Source organism: Mesoplodon densirostris, chromosome 18 (genome assembly GCF_025265405.1).
Source record: "Mesoplodon densirostris isolate mMesDen1 chromosome 18, mMesDen1 primary haplotype, whole genome shotgun sequence".
Taxonomy (NCBI): domain Eukaryota; kingdom Metazoa; phylum Chordata; class Mammalia; order Artiodactyla; family Ziphiidae; genus Mesoplodon; species Mesoplodon densirostris.
This window is the reverse complement of record NC_082678.1, coordinates 49,600,591-49,624,516: the sequence shown is the minus strand read 5'-3', so window position 1 is coordinate 49,624,516 and position 23,926 is coordinate 49,600,591. Positions and strand designations below refer to the sequence as shown.

General features: G+C 36.8%; 1 protein-coding gene and 1 non-coding gene across 4 annotated transcripts in view; both read left to right on the top strand.

Moving 5' to 3' along the window:
* Positions 1–23,926, top strand: part of NSRP1 (nuclear speckle splicing regulatory protein 1) — a 65,483-nt gene extending 41,557 nt beyond the window's left edge. For all 3 annotated transcript variants that reach the window (XM_060081249.1, XM_060081251.1, XM_060081250.1), the window contains 5 exons: positions 7,576–7,632; positions 18,342–18,470; positions 19,376–19,583; positions 20,336–20,444; positions 22,398–23,926. In XM_060081249.1, coding sequence (XP_059937232.1) covers positions 7,576–7,632; positions 18,342–18,470; positions 19,376–19,583; positions 20,336–20,444; positions 22,398–23,439 — 1,545 coding nt within the window. In that variant the 3' untranslated portion in view covers positions 23,440–23,926. The remainder of the gene's footprint in view (positions 1–7,575; positions 7,633–18,341; positions 18,471–19,375; positions 19,584–20,335; positions 20,445–22,397) is intronic.
* LOC132479409 (U4 spliceosomal RNA) lies at positions 14,122–14,261 on the top strand. The gene has a single exon (XR_009530527.1). It is a non-coding gene; the product is annotated as a U4 spliceosomal RNA (small nuclear RNA).

Below are 23,926 nucleotides of genomic sequence, written 5' to 3'. Positions count from 1 at the left end.
CCCACATGCCGCGGAGCGGCTGGGCCCGTGAGCCGTGGCCGCTGAGCCTGCACGTCCGGAGCCTGTGCTCCGCAACGGGAGAGGCCACAACAGTGAGAGGCCCGTGTACCGCCAAAAAAAAAAAAAAAAATAGATGTGCAGTATCATTTTAGATGGTCATATCGCATTCCATTATATGAATAAACCATAATTTAACCATTCTTTTGTTGAATCTTAGAGTGGTTACCAGCTTTTTGATTTTACAGATTCCATTATCCCACAAGGCATTATTCTTGTACACATTTGAGATTATTTCCTAGGGATGAATTCTTGAAGTGGAATTGCTGGATCAGAGGCTGAACAAATTTTTAAAGCTTGTAATATCACACATAGAAAATGTGATAGTAGTGGAAAATACAACCATAAATTGAACACTTATTTATTTAACAAATACTTATGTGCCGGTCATGTTGCCAGTTTGTGAAGTTACAGAAGTGTTTAAAGATGGACAACGTCCCTGTCCTTATGAAACTTTTAGTCAGTAGGGGGTACAGCCAAGTAAAATGACAACTTCAGTATAGAATGATAAGTAAAATGAGAAAATATAGATGTACCTAGGAGGGAATAAATATCTAACACATTCTTTGAGTCAGGGAAGATTTTCTGAAGGAGGCCAAGACTAGAAGGATAAGTCACTTATCCAAGTAGAGGGAGTTAGATACACAAAGTCCTGAAGTTGAAAGAGGACATGTTGTGTTCAAGAGAATGAAAGTAGCTAATTAAGAATGGATCATAAACACTGTAGTGTATACAGAAGTCTAAATAGAATGTTGTATTTACATATACAATACATGTATATTGTTATAAACCAATGTTACTTCAATTTAAAAAAAAGAAAGAATGGAGCATAAAAAGAGAGAGAGGAACTAATAAGAAATGAGCTTGAGGGAGTTTAAAGCAAGGCCAGGATCAACTAGGTCAGATACTTCTGAGAGGTCAAATAAGATAAATATCAAAACTATGGATTAGGTTTAACAACAAAGGTTTTAGAACGATTTCAGTGGAGTGGTAGGGACAGAGACCAGGTTGCTCTGGGCTTGAGGAATGTATGTGGATAGAGGCAACAAGGGTAGACCACTTTGGCTCTTATGGGATGCCAGGGTTCTTACGGTGGCTATAGGGACAGTGGGGTCAGGGGGAAGGAAATCTTTGTTTTCATGTAGGAGAGATTTAAGCATGGGTCCTGACACACAGGTTTTTAGGTTTTGTGAGAGGGAGTTATAGGAGTTGCTATTTGATGTTTCTCTTAAAAGATGCCAACAGCATAGGTGTCATTTTAAAAGGGAAAACACAAGTCATAGGGGAAAGACATTTGCAACCATAAAAATAAGAAAAGATTATTGTCCAGAGTATACGAAGAACTCCAACAAATCATTAAGAAAACAAGAGAACCCAAATAGAAAAATGTACAAAAGACATGAATATGACTAATAAATATATGAAAAATATATAAATTATATGAATATATAATTCAGCCTCAATAATAAGGGAAATGCAAAACAAAATCATTTTATGCCCATAAAATTGCCTAAAGAATAAAATGTTCCACAATATAAAATGTTCACAAGGATAGAGTAGTGGGAATTTATACACGGTAGGTGGGAGTGTGAATTGGTTAGACTACTTTGGAGAATAATTTGTCAGTATTTAGTGACATTGAAGATATATCTCCCTACAATGTAGCAGTTCTCCTAAATGGTTACACATGTGTATCAGGACACATGCACAACCATGTTCATAGCTTCTTTGTTTGCAAAAAACAAAAACAAAGGAAACCCAAATAAATGTTCATCAGCAGAGGCATGGATACAAGTTCAGTTTCTGTAAAGTAAAACATCATTTGGAGAGGTATACTGTAGAAGGAGGTAAGATACTCCTTCATTCTGCTAGAAACTCTAGCTGGGGCTGACATAAAGACAGATGAGCAGGAGAAAAGCATATGAAGTTCTTTTACACATATATGGAAGCCCTCACAAGAAAAAGTGAAAACCCAGAGAAGTGAGTAGGCCTAAGTGCTTATATAATAGGTTAACAAAGAGTAGCAATTGTGGAAAAGTAAAATTTGGGGGAGACTAAAGAAAGATAAGAGTTATTCTAACAATGTCTGTTTGTATAGATTTCTGCTGGCTTTGACTCCCCATCTCTGGTGATAAGAATTTTTCTAACTCCTAGTACGGGGAAGGCACCTTTCACATGGGAATTTTATCTCCTGCTTTTAGGAAGAAAAAGGAAGGTCAGAGTGTCCTTGTATCTGCTGTTTTTCAGGTGTCTTTAACTCAAAACAATCAATATGCCAAAGCAGCATATTTTGGGGTAGCATGTCCTGAGCCCCTTCAATATCTATGTAGCAAAACTATTAAAAAAAAAATCAAGCAGACTGTAAACAAAATTCAGGGTGGAAAGGGTAGGCGATAAGATTAGGGAAGGACATATAGGGACTTCAGGTGTACTGATAATGTTCTGTTTGTTAGGCTGGATAATGAATTCATAGGTGTTATTTTTTGTACTTTTTTGTACAAAATAATTTTTCATAATAGTTTTGAAAGGTGGCAGTAATCTTAGGTAATGTGTATACAGGGAGTTGACAAAGACTAGGAGGTTTAAAAAGAGAGGAGGCTTGGATATAGTTGGTAGTGAAAGGAGATAGACTTGACTAATGAAAAAGAAGAATTGGTAGGTAGCATTAGGGCCCAATTACAATTAGAAACTAAGAAATTACATTTTACGGAAGTGCTTGGCAGGCCTAATACAGACAGCAGATGGTTGGATTGATTCAGGACTTGGGTTTGTCAAATGAGTAATAGAAGATAGGCAGCACAGCAAAGGAGTTAAGATTATTGGCAAGAGTAGTTGAAGATTTACTACTATAAAGATTCTAATAGAAAATAGAAGAATCAAGGGATTAGGGGCATCCATAGGATCAAAGAAAGGATACAGTGGAAATAAATGATCAAGAGAGCTACTGTATTTTGTTGAATTTAAAACATTGTAGATTGCAATGTTATTTTATGTACCACTAAGAAAAAGAACACTGTCAATTAAACAGGACAGTCTTTCCTGTCACTTAGAATTTTAATTGTATATTTAGTACACGATACAATATTGAAAGGCTTCTTTTAGTCTAAATTAGATACAGATTTTTAAATTTAGGTTACTCTTATACATACATAAAGCAAAATATAAGCGAAATTAATTGGTTAAGGAATTCTTAAAACTTTTTCATATCTAGTATTTTTTGGACTCACTTTTTCACTCAGACAGTGTTTTTCCACACTATATCATTCTCTCTGGCATCAAACTTGACGTTTATAAGCAGAGTGTTTGGAGGTGGTGAAGCAGGCATGTTAAGTAATAATCCCAAGTGGGAGTCAAAAGTAAATTATCTCCACAAAATTGCATAATTTTAAGAAATGCTACATCAACACTCAGTGATGCTCATTCTACAAGTTTTGATGCTGATACTTCTAATATTCACACATGAAAGCAGTAGTATCAACTAAAGTATTAAGACTACCTCTGGTTTGACAGTAATTCAATGATGCCACTGATTGTAAGGTGTATTCGGATTTCGGCAATGTTAAAATGTGAAATAATGCACATCTTATGTTCAGGGAAACATAGTTAGAAGAGTAGTGGTGGTTATCAGGTGGGTTGCACAAGTTTATAGTTTCAGAGCTGGGGCAGTTGCAGATAGTAACAAGAGTGACCGTGAGAGAGGGTGGCTGAAGTAGAGAGGAAACAGTCATTAAACTGCAGTCAGACAAATATGATATGACTAAAAGGGAGACTTAAAAACCTTTAAAACGTAAGTGGAGATGAGGAAAACAAGGTTAGTGTTTGTTGTATGCATTATCTGGGATGATGATGGCATGCCAGGGTGATGGCACGATGTAAAGAAGAGAGGAAGACTGAGCTCAAGATGTCAGAGATAGTAAGTAATAAAGGGTTCATGAATTGAGAGAAGAGAGGGGTAAGGGTAACATAGTCATATAGCATGAGCTTCAAAGGAACAGGGATTTTTAACTACAGTGTTTGAGACTAGAATCAGGAGGAGACACAGCCTCCTAATCTGAAGTACAGGGTATATGAGCCATGAGCAGCCTCAAATGAAAGATGTCTTTAGGGAAAAGCCAGTTTTTAGTCGAGGAAGTGAAAGGGAAGTTCATCAAAGAGGATGAGGATATGGGAAGGTTTGAGTCAAGGTAAAATACGCAAGAAGCAGAGTGGCCATAGTATGAGAGGAAATGATTATCGGGTGGCTTCTTGAGTAGTGAACAAGGACTAGTATGCATGTAGCCTTAAAGTTTCCCCATACCATTAAATGTTGTTGAAAACAGAATTTCAGTTGGCTACAAAACTTTCTGTTGAGGAGTATACACTTACTTAACCAATCTTATTTTGTTCAAAGTTTTTCACTAATGTGACTAGATATCCCATTATATAACATAGTGAATATCATAGTACCTAAATCTTTTTGTGCATCTTTTTTTATGTCCTTAGAATAAACTGTAAGTGGAATTACTGGATCAAAAGAAATGGATATTTTTTAGCCTCTCTTGATACATTTTGCTAAATTGAAACTATTTCACATTTTCACAATGTAGGAGTATATCTTTGTTCATTACCTTGCCAGTATTGGATGATATAATTTTTAAAAATCTTTGCCAATTTGATAGGTGATAAAAATTAGTATTTTCATTTTTATCTTTTTAGTTATTGGTAAGATTGCACATTTTTTCATATAGTTAATGGTCATTTATATTTTCTCATTTCTAAATTTTCTGTTCAGAGCCACATCTTTTTCTGAGTTTATATAATAAAAATTTTCTGTATTTTTCACAACTCTTAAACAGGCTTTGTACTTAAAAGAGTCATGTGAATGTGGACAAATAAAGCCCATAATACAGATTACTGAGTTGTAGGACCTTTAATAAATGATCTGTTGCTAGGTTTAAAGAAAAAATAAAGCACAGGAATTTTTCATTTCTAAGTTCTAAGAGCACAACAGAAGATTGTAGCCATAAGCCATTTAAGGAAGGATTGATTCTTTTTTTAAATAAATAAATAAATTAATTATTTTTATCCTTTTTGGCTGTGTTGGGTCTTTGTTGCTATGCGCGGGCTTTCTCTAGTTGCGGTGAGCGGGGGCTACTCTTCGTTGTGGTGCGCAGGCTTCTGTCATGGCTTCTCTTGTTGCGGATCATGGGCTCTAGGTGCGCAGGCTTCAGTACTTGTGGCACGTGGGCTCAGTAGTTATGGCTTGCGGACTCTAGAGCTCAGGCTCAGTAGTTGTGGCGTACAGGCTTAGTTGCTCCGCGGCATGTGGTATCTTCCCGGGAGAGGGCACGAACCTGTATCCCTTGCATTGGTAGGCAGATTCTTAACCACTGGGCCACCAAGGAAGCCCAAAGAAGGATTGATTTCTTGAACTGTTTTTTCTTTAACTGAGATCTGTTTTGGATAAGTGGATAGGTAAACCTCTTTTTTCAGAAAGAAGCCCATAGGTAATTTTTTTTTCCCTTTGTGGTTTATTAGTTATGGAATAACAGATTAGTTTCTGTAAAAAAAAAAAAAAAACCCTTTTCTGAATTTTCATTTAATTAAAAAAAGTTTATGACTGAAGAACGATAACTTAATAATATAAATAATGGTCCAGGGCCTCCCTGGTGGCGCAGTGGTTGAGAGTCCGCCTGCCGATGCAGGGGACACGGGTTCGTGCCCCGATCCCGGAGGATCCCACATGCCGCGGAGCGGCTGGGCCCGCGAGCCATGGCCGCGGAGCCTGTGTGTCCGGAGCCTGTGCTCCGCAACGGGAGAGGCCACAGCAGTGAGAGGCCCGCGTACAGCAAAAAAAATAAAATAAAATAAAATAAAATAAAATAATAATGGTCCAGTATCTGTAATTTTTCCCCAGTGTCATTAAACTATATTTTGTGTATTGATGAAGGAGTTCCAGTAATACATACAGAGCCATTTCTCTTCTGGTTGTTACCACAGCACAGGAGGCAGCCCAGTAGTGATGGAAGAAAGGTGCTGCACAACCATGTGCTTTCCCTTCCGTTTATCTGAGCTAACTGCAAAGGTTTTTTAAACAGTCTCCCTTTTAGTCATGTCATATCTGACTGCAATTTAATGAAACAAAGCACTAGTAAATAGTTTTTATTCTCTACAAGAACAATGGAGGTAATAAAGGCTAAGACAATCCAGTTGCAGTGTTCTCCTTAATTCTGCAATCATGGTACTAATACTTGATGATCACATCTTTACCCTTTATAATTGTGTGTGTGCGTGTGTGTGTGTGTGTGTGTGTGTGTGGAGAGAGAGAAAAAGAATTGTTGTATATATAAAATGGACCAGGTTTTTGTTTTGTTTTGTTTTTGCGGTACGCGGGCCTCTCACTGTTGTGGCCTCTCCCGTTGCGGAGCACAGGCTCTGAACGCGCAGGCTCAGCGGCCATGGCTCACGGGCCCAGCCGCTCCGTGGCACGTGGGATCTTCCCGGACTGGGGCACGAACCCGTGTCCCCTGCATCGGCAGGCGGACTCTCAACCACTGCGCCACCAAGGAAGCCCCTAGTAGTCTTGTTTTTTAAGATATAATTTACACACCATAAAATGCACCCCTTTAGTGTGTACATTTCATTGTTGGTTAGTATATTTACAAGGCCTTATACTTTTAAGGGAACAGTTTTTCCTAAGTGTTCTAATTATATTCCTTTTCTTAGCTGCAGGTCTTTACTTTCGCCCGTGTGGTTACTACTTTCTGTACTCTTCTTGTCTTCTCTGAAATTCCTTTTGATTGAGGTCTAATGTCATCTCTCTTTTGGGAAGGCTTTCTTGATTCCTTATACATTTAGTCTCCTCTGTTCTCCTGCAGCCCTTTTTTTATCCCTTTGTTATATTGCCTGTCACATTTATATTGTGATTATCTCTTTTAGTTATTTGTCTTCCCTTTCAGACCATTTATCTCTCAAGCACAGAGACTGTTCTTGTTTTTCTGCTGTCTTCAGGAGCTAGAACAATGCCTGTTATGGTAGGCTTTTCAGTACATATTTATTGAATGATAATAACGACAGATAGTCCTGGCTGTCCCTGAGCCTTCAGTATGTCCTAAGAGTTTGATATACTATATTCAGTGGTGAATATTAAAATAATGTGCTTTTTGTTGCTGAGAATCATACCATTTTAGTATTGGAAGGGACCAATTTTCCCCCATGCAACACGCGCACATTCACATATGTACCCAAAGCAAATTGAAATCCTTAGAACTTGAACAACTTAGTGGTGAAGCTGGGACTGAAAACCCATGTTACCTCATCTTGTCCTGTACCATTTTATTTTCTCTTACACCCTGATGATTTATAATGAAGATTCATTCGTTTCCTAAAGTTTAGGGTGAAGACCTTGAAAATGTTAATTTAATTCATAATATTATCTTTCTATTTTTAACCATAAGTAAGGAACTAGTTGCCAACCAGAATACTGGAAAAGAAGTTTTAAATTGGTTGAAACACTGACAGCGTTTTCCTGTTTTATAGACCTCTGTGAGTGAAAGCCTTCAGAGAGAAGCTGCTAAGAAGCAAGCAATGAAACAGGTAATGTAGAAGGGTGAATTAAATGCATCGGGTGAATTAAATGCATCTGGTGAAGTAAGTAGTTCCGCTCACATTTTTTTTTTTTTTTGCTGTACGCGGGCCTCTCACTGCTGTGGCCTCTCCCGTTGCGGAGCACAGGCTCCGGACACACAGGCCCCGCGGCCATGGCTCGCGGGCCCAGCCGCTCCGCGGCATGTGGGATCCTCCGGGATCGGGGCACGAACTCGTGTCCCCTGCATCGGCAGGCGGACTCTCAACCACTGCGCCACCAGGGAGGCCCTCCGCTCACATTTTAAAGTATCAGTTTTGGTATCTAGGTACCTGAGACTAAAAAGAGTAAGGGTGTATAAGGAAAAATTTTATCTTGACACTTGTTTTCTGAAAATGTGTAAGATGTTTCTTGATTTACATAGATCTCAAGTTTCTTGTATAAATTTTAAAGGAGAAAAACACAGTGAAGAATTAGCTCCTTATTGCTGTGTTGTAGATTAAACCCATTTCTGCTTTCAGATGACTTAGTCTGACGATGGATTACATGGTTTAATAATTCCTGCTAATGAGCTTACTTGCTAAAAAAAAAAAACAAAGGATACAACCAAAATGATTTTGCAGTTTTATAATTATTTCAAATTCATCTAGTAAGGAAGGGGAATATCAGGTGATTTTCGGTAGACTTGCCAGCACCTTATATTTATGTATACTGTATAGTATTTCCAAGTACTTTTATACATACATTATCTTTTTAAAATTCTCACAAACCTGCCCATGGTCCTGATAAAGAAGTTTGAAACTTCAAAAGGATGTTACCCCTCATGATTACACAGCTCATTACAGAACTAGGCCTGGAGTTTTCATAATTTTTCTACTACTGTACCAGTGTATTTTAGATTTAGCTGCAGTAGAAAATAATGAAATTAAACAATGGCAAAGTACCTTTCTTTTCCATTTTAATTCCTTTTCCTCCACATTTTCTTTAATTTTTGACACCTGTTTTTCCCTTGTGTATCTAGAATCCTGCATAAGGATAAATTTGTTAAGCACTTTCTATGAGCCAGACATTATGGCAACTCCTTTCTAAGAGTTATCTTTAATTCTTACAGCAGTCCTATTTTAGGATAATTGCTCTTAAAATCTCTATTTTGTAGTTGAGGAAGTGAAGGCAAAAAAGATTTATGTGACTTTCATGAGATTTCATAATTAGTAAATGGTCAAGTTCACACCCAGGCAGTGAAATTGCAGAGCCCAAGCTTCTAGCCACTGTGTTTTACTGCCTCCTTGGGGAATGGGCACAGAATTATGTATTTAGTTACTTTAAGATAATATCTTAGTGTCATATGAGATATAACATGTAACTTAGCCTCAAAATGATTTAATACACACATAACATTAACAACTTTGATTCTTCAGCGTAAGTGCTGGAGTGCTTTGAATTAGAATTTTAGAGCTCAGTAGAATTTTAGAGAGACTATCAAGTTCAGTTTCTTCACTATATGGATGAGAGAATTAGTTCTAGAGAGTCTGGTGACTTCTCCAAGTCATGTAGGTATCTTGTTTTCTAGTGTTCTTTTCACATTTTTTGCTGCCTTTTTAAAAAATTAATTAATTAATTTGATTGACCCGGCTCCTTAGTTGCAACATGCATGTGGGATCTAGCTCCCTGACTAGGGATCGAACCGGGGCCGCCCCCAAAACTGGGAGCGTGGAGTCCCAACCACTGTGCCACCAGGGAAGTCCTTGTGTTGCCTTTTCTTATTCACTTAAAGCATAAGTCCCAAATCTAATTTTATTCTCAACTCTGGCTTGTTCAAATCCACTTCTTCTGATAGTGGGACTTTTTCATAATTTGCTTGGAAATTGGGGATGCTGCTACAGCTCTTCTACCTCTCACCTGCCTGCTGCTGCTATACTACCTTTCACCTTATTTTCCCCACTTGAATGATTCAACTCTTGTCTTCTGCTTTAATCTCAAACTAACTTTTATCATGAAGAATACCACTTGATTGCATTTACTAAATCTAAGAGAAAATACTCTTAGAAATGGGGTACTTTATCTGTTAGACCTTTCTTCTTTTCTTTCCTTTTTTAAATTAAAAAAATTTTTATTTATTTATTTATTTTTGGCTGTGTTGGGACTCCGCTGCTGTGCACAGGCTTTCTCCAGCTACGGCGAGCGGGGGCACCCCCCACCGCAATGCGCAGGCCTCTCACTGCAGTGGCCTCTCCCGTCACAGAGCACAAGCTGCGGGCGCACGGGCCTCAGTAGCCGTGGCACACCTCAGTGGCAGTTGTGGCGCACAGGCTCAGTAGTTGTGGCACATGGGCTTAGTTGCTCCACGGCATGTGGGATCCTCCTGGACTAGGGCTCGAACCCATGTCCCCTGCATCAACAGGCGACTCCCAAACACTGTGCCACCAGGGAAGTCCTTCTTTTCTTTTCTCTTTTTTTTTTCTTTTGTTTTCTTTTCTCCCCTTCCCTTCTCTCCCCTCTTCTCCTCTCCCATCAGTTTTTTTATCTGGCTATCAGGTGCACAGAACTGATGTTGTCAACATTATTATCTTATTCCCTATTTCACTGGAAAAACTTTTAATATGTCATCATTAAAATAATATTTCTTGTAGGTCTTTGGTAGATATCTGTTTTCAAGCTAAGGAAGTTCTTTTCTGGTCTTGGTTTGAGGTTTTTTTTTGTTGTGTTTTATTTTTTGAAAGTCATGCATGAACTATATTCACACCAGTAAAGATCAATTTAACTTTAGAAAATCAGTAATGATCACTTCACATAAATGATATAAACACAACATAGGTATAGAGTATTCTTCTTTTTATGTTCCATTGCATTTGGTTTACTAAAATTTCATTAAGGATTTTTGTTTTAAGTGTTAAGGAGTTTTGGGTTTTTTTTTTTTTTTATTGTCAGTGAGATTGGCCTGTGATTTTCCTTTTCTTTCACTGTAATTATCCAGATTGAAAAAAATATAAAAGTCTGACAGTCCCAAGATTTAGTGGGATAAATTTGGTTTCTCATTCATTACTTTCTGTCCTGACAAATTAGTGTTTTCTTCATTCTGCTTTCTTTGGGTTGATTTTGTTATTTTTCTTACTTTTTGAAATGAGTGCATAGCTGTTTTCAAAAGCCCTTTCTCTTTTCTAATGTGTTTAAAGCGATACATTTTCCTCTAAGCACTGCTATAGCTGTGCTTATCTCACAAACTTTTGGTAAGTATCAGTTCAAAATATTTTCTAATTTCTGTTATGATTTCTTCTTTCATCTGTGGGTTATTTAGAACTTAATTTTTAAACATATAGGAGTTTTTTGTTTTCTTTTTGTTATTGGTTTTTTATTTTTTTTATTTATTTATTTTTTATTTATTTTTTTTTTTTTTTTGCTGTACGCGGGCCTCTCACTGCTGTGGCCTCTCCCGTTGCGGAGCACAGGCTCCGGACACACAGGCTCCGCGGCCATGGCTCGCGGGCCCAGCCGCTCCGCGGCATGTGGGATCCTCCGGGATCGGGGCACGAACCCGTGTCCCCTGCATCGGCAGGCGGACTCTCAACCACTGCGCCACCAGGGAGGCCCCTGTTATTGGTTTTTTAACATGATTTCTTTGTGTTCCAAGATGATGCATTGTATTGTTTCATGTCTTTAAAAAATGTGTTGAGATTAACTGTGTGGTCCAGTAGTTTTTAATAAATATTCCTTTGATGCTTGAAAAAATATTCTAAATGGTTTTTTTTGGCCAGTTGTGTGAATCCATATATATTCATACTAATTTTTTTGGTCTCTTAATTACTGAGAGGCGTATGTTAAAATCCCCTATTATAGTTTTGGACTTGCCTGTTTTTCCTTAGATTTCTGTTCAGTTTTTACTTTATATATTTTGGGACTTAGGTTAATTAACAATACCCTATATCTACACACATGCCCTCTTGCCGCTCTCCCAATATACAAAAAAGTAAGTTATCAATTTAAAACAATTTAGTGTCCTGTTTCCCTTGCTTTTTGTTGGTGTGATGGTGATGATTTCTTGGATTTCATGTTTTCCTCCTCTGAGTTTTCCAGGTTGGTTTTGGGGAAGGAGCAGCAGTAGCAGTGCTAATTCACCATGTAGGCAGGAGAATCATTGTTTTTCTGAGGTTAAAGTAAATGTTGAAATGTTTTAAAAAATAATTATTTTTTAATATCTTAAGCAATATTCCAGAAAAAAAGTTTTTAATTGGGCATGTACATCATTCCAGTCTAATTGTTGACATGTAAAAACCTGAGAATATCAGGTCAGTTCTTTGAATAATTTATACTATCACCCTATCACTTAAAAGGATCACTTTTATGTTCCACATTGCATTAGGCAATGTACCAATTAAAGAAAAAGTTAAAATGTGTACTCTCTGTACCTCAGGAACTTACAAGTTGGGACAAGAGACTAAGATTTGTGAAATAATTAGGAAGTGATAACATCAGGAGTATTCTTAGGAACTGTATATTGCAGTACAGAATGTGCCATCAGACTTCAAAAGAAAGACCTCACTGGGGGTAAAAGAGATGGCCTCGTTTAAGAGGTAGGAGGTGAGCTGGCCTGAAACTCTAGATAAGATTTTGATGGCCTGAAAGCGGGAGGAGGAACGTTAAAGTATTTCCCCAGAGAGGACCTACAAGCAGCCAGAAAACAATTAACAAGATGGCAATAAGTACATACATATCAATAATTAATTTAAAGGTAAATGGACCAAATTCTCCTGTCAAAAGACATAGAATGGCTGAATGGGTAAAAAAACAAGACTCATCTATATACTGTATACAAGAGACTTACCGCAGATGTAGGGACATACACAGACTGAAAGTGAAGGGATGGAAAAAGATATTTCATGCAAATGGAAACTAAAAGAAAGGTGGGGATACTAATATCAGACAAAATATACTTTAAAACAAAGACTTTAATAAAAGACAAAGATGGGTGTTACATAATGATATAGGGATCAGTCCAACAAAAGATATAACACTTGTAAATTTTTGTGCACCCAACATAGGAGCACCTAAATACATAAAGCAAATATTAACAGACCTAAAGGGAGAAATTGACAGCAATACAATAATAGCAGGGGACTTTAGTACCCCACTTATATCAATGGGTAGGTCATCCAGACAGAAAATCAATAAGGAAACATTGGCCTTAAACGACACATTAGAGCAGATGGACTTAATAGATAGGTATAGAATATTCCATCAAAAAACAACAGAATACACATTCTTCCCAAATGCTCATGGACCATTCTCTAGGATAGAACATATGTTAGGCCACAACACAAGTCTTAATCAATTTAAAAGTATTGAAATCATATCAAGCATCATTCCAACCACAGTGGTATGAAACTAGAACTTACAAGGAGAAAACTGGAAAAATCGCAAATATGTGGAGAATAAACAACATGCTACTGAGCCAGTAGGGCAATGAAGATATCAAAGGAGAAATAAAAAATACCTTGAGACAAAAGACAGTGGAAATACAGCACACCGAAATCTGTGGGGTATAGCAATAACAGTTCTAAGACGGGCGTTTAAAGCAATACAGGCCTGCCTCAAGAAACAAAAATCTGAAATCTAAAAGAACTAGAAAAGAACAAATGAAGCCCATAGTTAGAGGAAGGAAGGCAATAGTAAAAATTAGAGCAGAAATAAGCACTAGGGGACTTCCCTGGTGGCGCAGTGGTTAAGAATCCACCTGCCAACGTAGGGGACACAGGTTCGAGCCCTGGTCCGGGAAGATCCCACATGCCGCGGAGCAACTGAGCCTGTGCGCCACAACTACTGACCCTGCGCTCTAGAGCCCGTGAGCCACAACTGCTGAAGCCCGCATGCCTAGAGCCCATGCTCTGTGCAGCAAGAGAAGCCACTGCAATGAGAAGCCCACGCACCGCAACAAAGAGTAGCCCCCGCTCACCGCAACTAGAGAAAGCCCGCGCGCAGCAATGAAGACCCAACACAGACAAAAATAAACAAACAAATAAATAAATAAATAAATAAATAAATAAAATTTATTTATTTTAAAAAAAGAAGTAGACACTAAAAAGACAACAGAAAAGATCAGTGAACTGAAGAGCTGGTTCTTTGAAGAGATAAAATTGACAGACCTTTAGTTAGGCTCACTAAGAAAAAGAGAGGGCTCAAATAAATAAAATCAGAAATGAAAGAGGAGAAATTACAACTGATACCAAAGAAATACAGAGGATTGTAAGAAAATGAATAATTATATGGCAACAAATTGGACAACCTAGAAGAAATGGATAAATTCCTAGAAACATACAATCTTCCAAGACTGAATCATGAGAAGATAGAAAATCTGAATAGACTGATTACTAGTAAGGAGTTCAATCAGTAATCAACTCCCAACAAACAAAAGTCCAGGACCAGGCTTCACTGATGAATTCTACTAAATATTTAAAGAAGATTTAATACCAGTCTTTCTCAAACTCTTTTAGAAAACAGAAGAGGGGGGCCTTGTGCAGTGGCGGTATCATAGCCAATGAGGTTTATCCGAGGTGTGATATTGCTAATTGAAAACTTTTCCCCATACCCTTCCATGATGACTTGAAATATAATTGGCACTGGCAGTTTTTGACAGTCTCTGCAGAGACTGCATAATAAAATTTTTTTAAAAAGAGGAGGGAACTCTTCCAAACTTATTTTATGTGAGCAGCATTATTCTGATACCAAAACCAGTCAAGGACCCCACAAGAAAAGGAAATTACGGACCAATATCCCTGATAAACATAGATGCAAAAATCCTCACCAAAATATTAGCAAACCAAATTGAATAATACATTAAAAGGAGCATATGTCATAATCAAGTGGGATTTATTCCAGGGATATCAGGATAGTTTAACACCCACAAATCAATCAATGTAATATACCACATTAATAAAATGAAGGACAGAAATCAATGATTATCTCAATAGATGCAGAAAAAGCATTTGTTGAAATGCAACATTACATTTTTGATGAAAACTCTCAACAAAGTGGATGTGCATGGAGCATACCTCAACATAGTAAAGTCCATATATGACAAGCCAACCACTAGCATCATACTTAATGGTGAAAAGCTGAAACCTTTTCCCTTAAAATCAGGAAGAAGACAAGTATGCCCACTCTTGCCACTTATATTCAACATAGTATTGGAAGTCCTAACCACAGCAGCTAGGCAAGAAAAAGAAATAAAAGTCATCCAAATTGGAAAGGAAGAAGTAAAACTATTAATATTTGCAAATGACATGATTTTATATATGGAAAACTATAAAGACTCTGCCAAAAAAACCTGTTAGAATTAATAAATGAGTTCAGTAAAGTTGCAGGATACAAAATTAATATACAGAAATATGTTGTTTTTATATACTATCAATGAACTATCAAAAATAAAAATTATGAAAACAGTCTCATTTACAGTTGCATCAAAGAGAATAAAATTCTAGGAATAAATTTAGACAAGGAGGTGAAAGACCTGTACATGGCAAACCATAAAACATTGATGAAAGAAATTGAAGAAGACAAAAATAAATGGAAAGATTCCATGCTCATGAATTGGAAGACTTAATTTTGATTAAATGTTTATATTACCCAAAGCAGTGTACAGATTTAGTGCATTCCCTTTCAAAATTCTAAGGGCATTTTTCATAGAATGGAACAATCCATCCTAAAATTTGTGTGGAACCATGAAGATTTCAACTAGCCAAAGCAATCTGGAGAAAGAACAACAAAACAAGAGGTGTCACACCCCCTAATTTCAAACTATATTGCAGAGCTATAGTAATCAAAACAATATGGTATTGGCATAAAAACAGACACATAGGCCATGGAACAGAATAGAGAGCCCATAAATAAACCCATGCATATACAGTCAATCAATTTATGATAAAGGAGGGAAGAATGTACAATGGGGAAAGGACAGTCTCTTCAACACATAGTATTAGGAACACTGGACAGCCACATGTGACAGAATGAAACTGGACCACTAGTGTACAGCATGCACAAAAATTAACTCAAAATGGGTTAAAGACTTGAATGTAAGACCTGAAACCATAAAACTTCCAGAAGAAAATAGGTGGTAAGTTTCTTGACATCATTCTTGGTGATATTTTTTTCATCTGACTCCAAAGGCAATGAGCACAAAAGCAAAAATAAACAAATGGAACTACGTCAAACTAAAAAGCTCTGCACAGCGAAGGAAACCATCAACAAAATTAAAAGGCATCCTACTGAACATGAGAAGATGCTTGCAAGTCATATATCTGATAAAGGGTTGATATCCAAAATACGTAAAGAACTCATACAGCTCAAAAACAAAAAACAATCCAATTAAAAATGGGCAGATACATGTATAGCTGATAAACTTTGCTGTATAGCAGAAACTAACGCAACGTAAATCAACTATACTCCAATAAAAATTAATTTAAGAAAAAGAAAAAAAATATGCAGAAGATCTAAGTAGACATTTTTCCAGAGAAGACATACAGATAGCGAACAAGCACTTGAAAAGATGTTCAACAGCACTAATCATCAGGGAAATAATAATCAAAATCACAGTGAGATATCACATCACACCTGTGAGAATGACTTATCAAAAAGACAACATATAACAAGTGTTGGCAAAGATGTGGAGAACAGGGAACCCTCATACACTGTTGGTGGGAATGTAAATTGGTACAGCCAGTATGGAAGATTGTATTGAGGTTCCTCAAAAATTAAAAATAGAGTTACCATATGATCCAGCAATTCCACCTCTGTGTATTTATCCAAAGAAAATGAAAATATTAATTCAAAAAGATACATGCACCCGTGTGTTCATTGCAGCATTATTTATAACAGCCAGGATATGGTAACAACCTAAGGGTCCATTGACGGGTGAATGGATAAAGTATTCCATGCCACACAAATGGAATATTACTCAGCCATAAAAAAAAGAAATCTTGCCATTTGCAACAACATGGATGGACCTTGAGGGTATCATGCTAAGTGAAGTAAGTCAGACAAAAATACCATATGATGTCACTTATATGTGGAATCTAAAAAACAAAATGATCAAACAAAACAAAACTCATAGAGAAAAGATTTATGGTTGCCAGAGGGGAGGGTGATGGGGGGTTGGTGAAATCAATGAAGGGGATTAAGAAATACAAAATTCAGGGCTTCCCTGGTGGCGCAGTGGTTGGGAGTCCGCCTGCCAATGCAGGGGACATGGGTTCGAGCCCTGGTCCTGGAAGATACCACGTGCCACAGAGCACCTAAGCCCGTACACCACAACTACTGGGCCTGTGCTCTGTAGCCCGCGAGCCACAACTGCTGAGGCCCACGCACCTGGAGCCCGTGCTCTGCAATGGGAGAAGCCACCTCAGTGAGAAGCCTGTGCACTGCAGCGGGGAGTGGCCCCTGCTCACTGCAACTAGAGAAAGCCCGTGCAGCAACAAGGACCCAACATGGCCAAAAATAAATAAAATAAATAAATTTACTTTTAAAAAAAGAAATACAAAATTCAAGTTATAAAGTAAATAAGTCATGGCGATGTAATGTACAGCATGGTGACTATAGTCAGTAATACTGTATGCAAATTTGAAAATTGCTAGGGAAGTAAATCTTAGAAGTTTTTATCACAAGGGGATTTTTTTTTGTGGTAACTTTGTATAATGACAGACGGTAACTAGACTTACTGTGGTGATCATTTCACAGTGTATACAAATGTCAAATCATAATGTAAGTTATACTTCAATGAAAATAAATAAGTTTTTTTTTTTTTTTTTGGCTGCGTTGGGTCTTCTTCGTTGCTCTGCACGGGCTTTCTCTAGTTGTGGCAAGTGGGGGCTACTCTTCGTTGCAATGCATAGGCTTCTCACTGCGGTGGCTTCTCTTGTTGCAGAGCACGGGCTCTAGGCGTGGGCTAGTAGCAGCACGCGGGCTCCATAGTTGTGGCCCATGAGCCCTAGAGCGTGCGGGCTTCAGTAGTTGAGGCGCATGGGCTCAGTAGTTGTGGCGCGTGGGCTCTAGGGCATGTGGACTTCAGTAGTTGTGGTGCACAGGCTCTAGAGCGCAGGCTCAGTAGTTGTGGCTCACGGGCTTAGTTGCTCCATGGCATGTGGGATCTTCCCGGACCAGGGATTGAACCTGTGTCCCCTGCATTGGCAGGTGGATTCTTAACCACTGTGCCAGTAGGGAAGTCCCTATTAAAATATTTTTATGAAAAACATATCACAGACAATTTTTTTAAACTACCTGTATTGTCATTTCTGTAGTGAATATACTGCTTATTTTAAATTCTGAAGGTGACATCTCTAAAAGTAAAGTATTTTTCAATTACCAAAAAAAAAAAAAAGGTATTTCCTACCATTTGAAACTTGAGCATTTTATTTGGTAACACAAGTAAAAATGATATGCAAGTTTAATATGTAATATAGGCATCTCAAAATTAAGGTTAGGTGTTTCTAAGTCATACCCTGGTCCTTTTGTAGATAATTCTGTTTATGTACAAGTGAATAGATAATAATGTTTACTGAACACTTAACTCTTTGTCAGGCTCTATGCTAAGTGCTTTAAGTTTAAAATGTGATTGATGCAATTTTTATGATATATTTCTGATTTATGTTTCTGTCTCAAAAGAATTACTTAGACTTTTTGTAGTATCTGTTAGTTGGCTCATATTTTTGAAACGTGTTCAATGTTTTCTTTAAAGACCAAACTGGAAATCCAGAAGGCCCTTGCAGAAGATTCTACTGTATATGAATATGACAGTATTTATGATGAAATGAAGAAAAAAAAGGAAGAAAGTAATCCAAAATTGCTTTTGGGAAAAGACCGAAAGGTTTGTAGCTGAAAATACAAAGTTTCTTTGACCTTGACCTGCATTTTGTATCTTATGCTTATTTCAACATGAGAATGATCTGAGAAAAAGCTTTTAGGTATTTGAAGTGTGAAGAGCCCCTAGTTCCAGAGAGTATGGATTTGATTGAGAACCTAGGAAACTATATATTTAGTATCCTAACAGGAGCAAGAAAATTATCTAACAATTTTATAAATTTTGTTTTTTTGCTTTAAAACTTTTGCAGATTATGTTTTGAAAGTTTTTCCTAAGAAAGTCTTTGTACTGCTTCTTCTCCTGTTCATGTTTGTGTCTTATAATTTTTTATTGCTTCCTAGCTGGTAACTGAATCATCTGCGTGTAACATGGTCGTATTTTTAGTTTGAAAAAACAAGTTAGGGTGTGGAGATTGAATGAAATAAGTTCAAATTTTCTATCACTCTTATTCTTTCACAAAGCACAGACTGGTGTTTAAGGATCTTTACATCTTACAGTATCTACAGATAAAGTGGTGCTGTAAAATGATATTGAAACTGCTATTTTAAATGATTGTATTTCAACTAATGTGAAAAATTAGTCAGAAGCCTTTCTATTCACATATCTGTTGAAGTAAGACAATGCCATTTTGTAAAAAGGGAGAGAAAAACTGGGAAAATGACCTATTTAGTTTGAGATTTTTTTAAAATGCCATTTTGAATAATTTTTTGTTTTTATACTTAAATTTCTATTGAAAAGAATTTTATTATCTTGCTAGTAAATTTATATTGAATTTTGAGAAGTTGACAGTCCTATTTATTTGGATTTATGTCTTAATGAATTTCTATAGTAATAAATTCATGATAAAAACAGAATATTAGCAGTTAATTATCTTTGACTCTTTCCTAAATAATCTTATTTTTTTCCCCTAGCCCAAGTACATTCACAACTTACTAAAAGCAGTTGAGATCAGAAAAAAGGAACAGGAAAAAAGAATGGAAAAGAAAATACAAAGAGAGCGAGAAATGGAAAAGGGAGAATTTGATGATAAAGAGGCATTTGTAACATCTGCTTATAAGAAAAAACTGCAAGAGAGAGCTGAAGAGGAAGAAAGAGAAAAGAGGGCTGCTGCACTTGAAGGTGAAATGGAAGAGGGAGAGGGTAGAAGGAAACAAACAGGAGAGTTCTGCCCTGTGGTTAACCATTTGCTCGTCACTGAACTTTTAGATTATCATGTTGTCATAATTTGTGTATATGAATGCAGGGTACAAGATATATGATGTTATGTATATTATAAAACAGGAGATTTTAACTAAAAACACAGTTGCACTCTTAGTAACTATTACTTCTACTGAACTTTTGAATTATATCTCACTTTGTTGCTTAAAACTATGATTCTCACAAGTCATTGCCTTAGAAAATGATTTCAAATGTAAAAACATCGATTACAAGGCATGGAAAGCGTAACATTTGTCAAAGGCGGTATAAACTGAGATCTAAATCCTAGTTATATTTCCTGGAATGAGAAAACTAGAGTAACATTGCCCAAGGAGCATTAACTGGGCATTTACAAAAAGAATAACATTAATTCAAGAAAGAACAAAGATGGGCAGAGGCCAATGAATACCTTAGTGCTTTACTTCATTGCTTTCTACTCGTGGTCGTTTCTCAAGGTCTAAATAAAATGTGTACTTACAAATAGCTTAATTGGCAAGTGCTTATCAACTTTAAGTGGAAGAAAACCAAATGTATAAGACTTGGTCTAAGCATGTACTATGTGTTCATCTAGAGCACCACTTCATACACTGTGTTACATACTCTGTACCTGTGAAACTGAACTGCATTTTGCCTTTTTGAATATATTATTCTCAATTTTGCTTTCATTCTCTTAGCACGTTTGGATGTAACCAAGCAGAGCGATCTCAGTGGATTCTATAGGCACCTATTAAATCAAGCAGTTGGTGAAGAGGAAGTACCTACATGCAGCTTTCGTGAAGCCAGGTGAGATGTGGCATATGGAATATTTAGAAGAAAGATACTGTTCATGATTTGTGGTTGTGGGATCATTTTAACTCTCTGGAAGTAGAGGATTGCAGTATTGCATATTGTGTTGTTAGCCAAACCTGACCTAATTGAATGAATAACTAGGGATTTACAGTTTTTTAATTAAAACACTTTTAGTTCAAGTTTATTTTTATTTTACAGTTAATTCTACACACATGTTCAGAAAGTATATAAAAAGAGAAGTGTATATATATATATATATATATTAACATCTTTATTGGAGTATAATTGTTTTACAGTGGTGTGTTAGTTTCTGCTTTATAACAAAGTGAATCAGCTATACATATACATATATCCCCATATCTCCTCCCAAAAAGAGAAGTATTTTTTTTCATAAATAGGACCTAGCCTCCATAAAACATAAGATTCACATAATCAAGGGCTTAGAAATGCATTATCCATTATGTAGCCACTAGTTACATGTAGCTGTTTAAATCTAAATTATATTAAATCTAAAATTTTGGTCACAACAGTCACATTTCAAGTATTCCATTGCCACATTTGGCTAGTGGCTACCATATTGGACAGCACAGATATATGGACATTACTATTTCTGTAGACATTTTTTTCTTCTGGCCATGCTGCACAGCCTGTGGTATCTTAGTTCCCCAACCAGGGATTGAACCTGGGCCCCGGCAGTGAAAGCACTGAGTCCTAACCACTGGACCGTCAGGGAATTCCCCATTTCTGTAGACATTTCTGTTAATACTGGTCTAGAAAGTAAGGATTGGAGGATTTTTGAATAAAATTATAAAATATTATAGGGATGGTGAAATGATTATGGTGTAAGTTTATAGCTGAAGGTAAAATTTGTCTTAAACTTGTATCTAAGGAAATCATTTTTTGGAATAGAAACATTCAGATAAGAGGGTCTGAGTCTTTGTTGCTAGGGAAAGAGGAGATGCAGGAGAATGGAATTAAGGATGAAGAGAAGAGATTACATCCCAACTACTAGGTTTTGATTGTAAAATTGGTGAGAATTATGAGTCTCAGAAAGCATATTTGAAGACTGAAATTTTTGAATGAAAAATTAGAGTTTCATCTGGAATTGTTGTGAGGCCAGCCGTGAAACTCCATAATGTCATATAGTAGTTGCAATTCCCAGAGTCTTAATAATAGAATTCCTAACTATTAGTGAGTCCTTTAGCCAAGACACTTTTGCCAGTAATTGCTAGAGAACCATAGTTGTTGCTTTGTTTGGTGAGTAAGTGATTAGTGAGAATAAATGTGTAATGTAAATAAATTAACCATGCTTATTGGCTGGGAAAATGTAGGTGATGTAAACAGTGTTAATGTAACTGTTCGTAATAGCTGGATAGATTCACATATTTCCATTTTGTTGTAAAAGATGCCAAAGGGTAGAGCAGGATGCTGGTGCCCTTTCAGTCATGAAAGGGATTATTTAGTGACATTTAGAATTAGATTTTATCACTATTTTGCTGTGAAAAAATTTATCTTCATCTTCTTCCAGGACTATTTTTTAATATTTTTAAAAATAAAAATCCAACAAAGCCACAACTTGAACCTCATGTTGTAAACTAGTACTTATATTCAGAATATATCTTTTCCCAATTATTCTTTGTCTGTGCTTGGCGAAAATGAAGACCTTGCACAGACCCCTGCCTGAAGGTTCTAGTTGTCCATACAGAAGGGCTGATTTTTACTTTTTCATTTCTACCAATATTGAAAATATTCGGAATGGTTAGAAAATACTAGTTTGCAGATGTTTACAAGGTAAATAGACAGCAGCACCTTTTCGAATTTGGGATAATCAGAAGGTTTATATAGTGTAGGTGTATTGACTTAAGTACTGATGAACTTTATATGAACACTTCATTTATTTACTATAATTGATAATGTAGCATTTTCTGTTACATTATTTTTCTTAAGGTCTGGGATAAAAGAAGAAAAATCAAAGGGATATTCCGATGAAGTAAGTTCAGAAAACACAACACCTCATGAGAACTGCGTTCGCCAAACTGTTGTGAAAGTAGAGGAAAACCCAGATGCAGACAGTGACTTTGATGCTAAGAGCAGTGAGGATGATGAAATGGAAGAAGATAATAAAGTGAACTGCAGAAGGGAGAAGGGCACAGAGACCTTAAAAAATGACTCCAGGCATCACAGGAGTCATACCCACTCACGGTCATCTAGTGAAGAAAGAGAGCATGGTACCAAATACCACACAAAAAGTTCCAAGTCAAGAGGACATGAGAAAAGGGAAGATCAGCACCTAGAGAGACAATCCAGGGAGGACAGCTATTACACTGACCGTGATTACCAAAAAGAAAAGAAGGATTCCCATAGGTACAGAGAGGCCAGTTACAGAGATTCACACTGGAAGAGGCATGAACAAGAAGATAGACTGAGAGGAAGAGACCAGAGAGAAAGAAATGATAGGGAATGGAAAAGGGAGAAAGACAGGGAGAAATACCCCTCAAGAGAACAAGAAAGAGACAGACAACGAAATGATTATGACCGACACATTGAGAAAGGAGGAGAGAAGGAAGAGCATGTGAAAGCAAGGAAAGAAAGATATGAAAACAGTGATAAATACAGAGATAGAGAAAAACGAGAAGTAAGTGTTCAATCTTCAGAAAGAAATCAAGAAAGAAAGGAAAGCAGCCCAAATTCTAGGACAAAGGATAGATTTCTTAACCAGGAAAGAGCCAATAAAATGAGAAATATGGAAAAGGACAAAGAAAGAAACCCAGAGAAACCTTCTAGTTCTGAAACATCACTGGGGGCAAAACACAGAATCACAGAGAAATGCCAAGGGACTGGCAAGGAACAAGAGAGGCCACACGAGACAGTGAACAAGTTTGCAAAGCGGAGCAACGAAGAAACTGTAATGTCAGCGAGAGACAGATACTTGGCCCGGCAAATGGCACGGGTTAATGCAAAGACCTATATTGAGAAAGAAGATGATTGATAACTGCCCCAATAGGAAGACCTATGGAAGCACAGAAAATTATAATTCCTGGAAAATGTTGAGTGAACACATAAAGGAGTGTGTTAACAGTGGTTGGGAGGGTATTTTAAAATATATTTTCAAAATTCATTTTTGGTTTAGGTTTAAGTCAGAAGTCAATCCTTTTATCTTGAATGTTTAACTAAATTAATATATAATATTTACTTATCAATACCACATTCTTGGTTGTATTCAAGCAACCTAAAGAGAGTGCTGAATCCCTGTAGGTACTTAATGAGGAAAATTGGCTCCACTACAACCATTAAAAGATAATTTAAATAACTCTTCTATGTTGCTGTTGTTGCAGGAGCTGTTTGTTTTATAAATGTCATGTTTCAGATAAAAATATGTGGATTTGAACAGAGAATATTGTTTTATGTTCTAAAATTTGTATTAAAGTGTAAAATACAGACCACACATCTTGTCTAAGCTTTTTAACCCACAACAT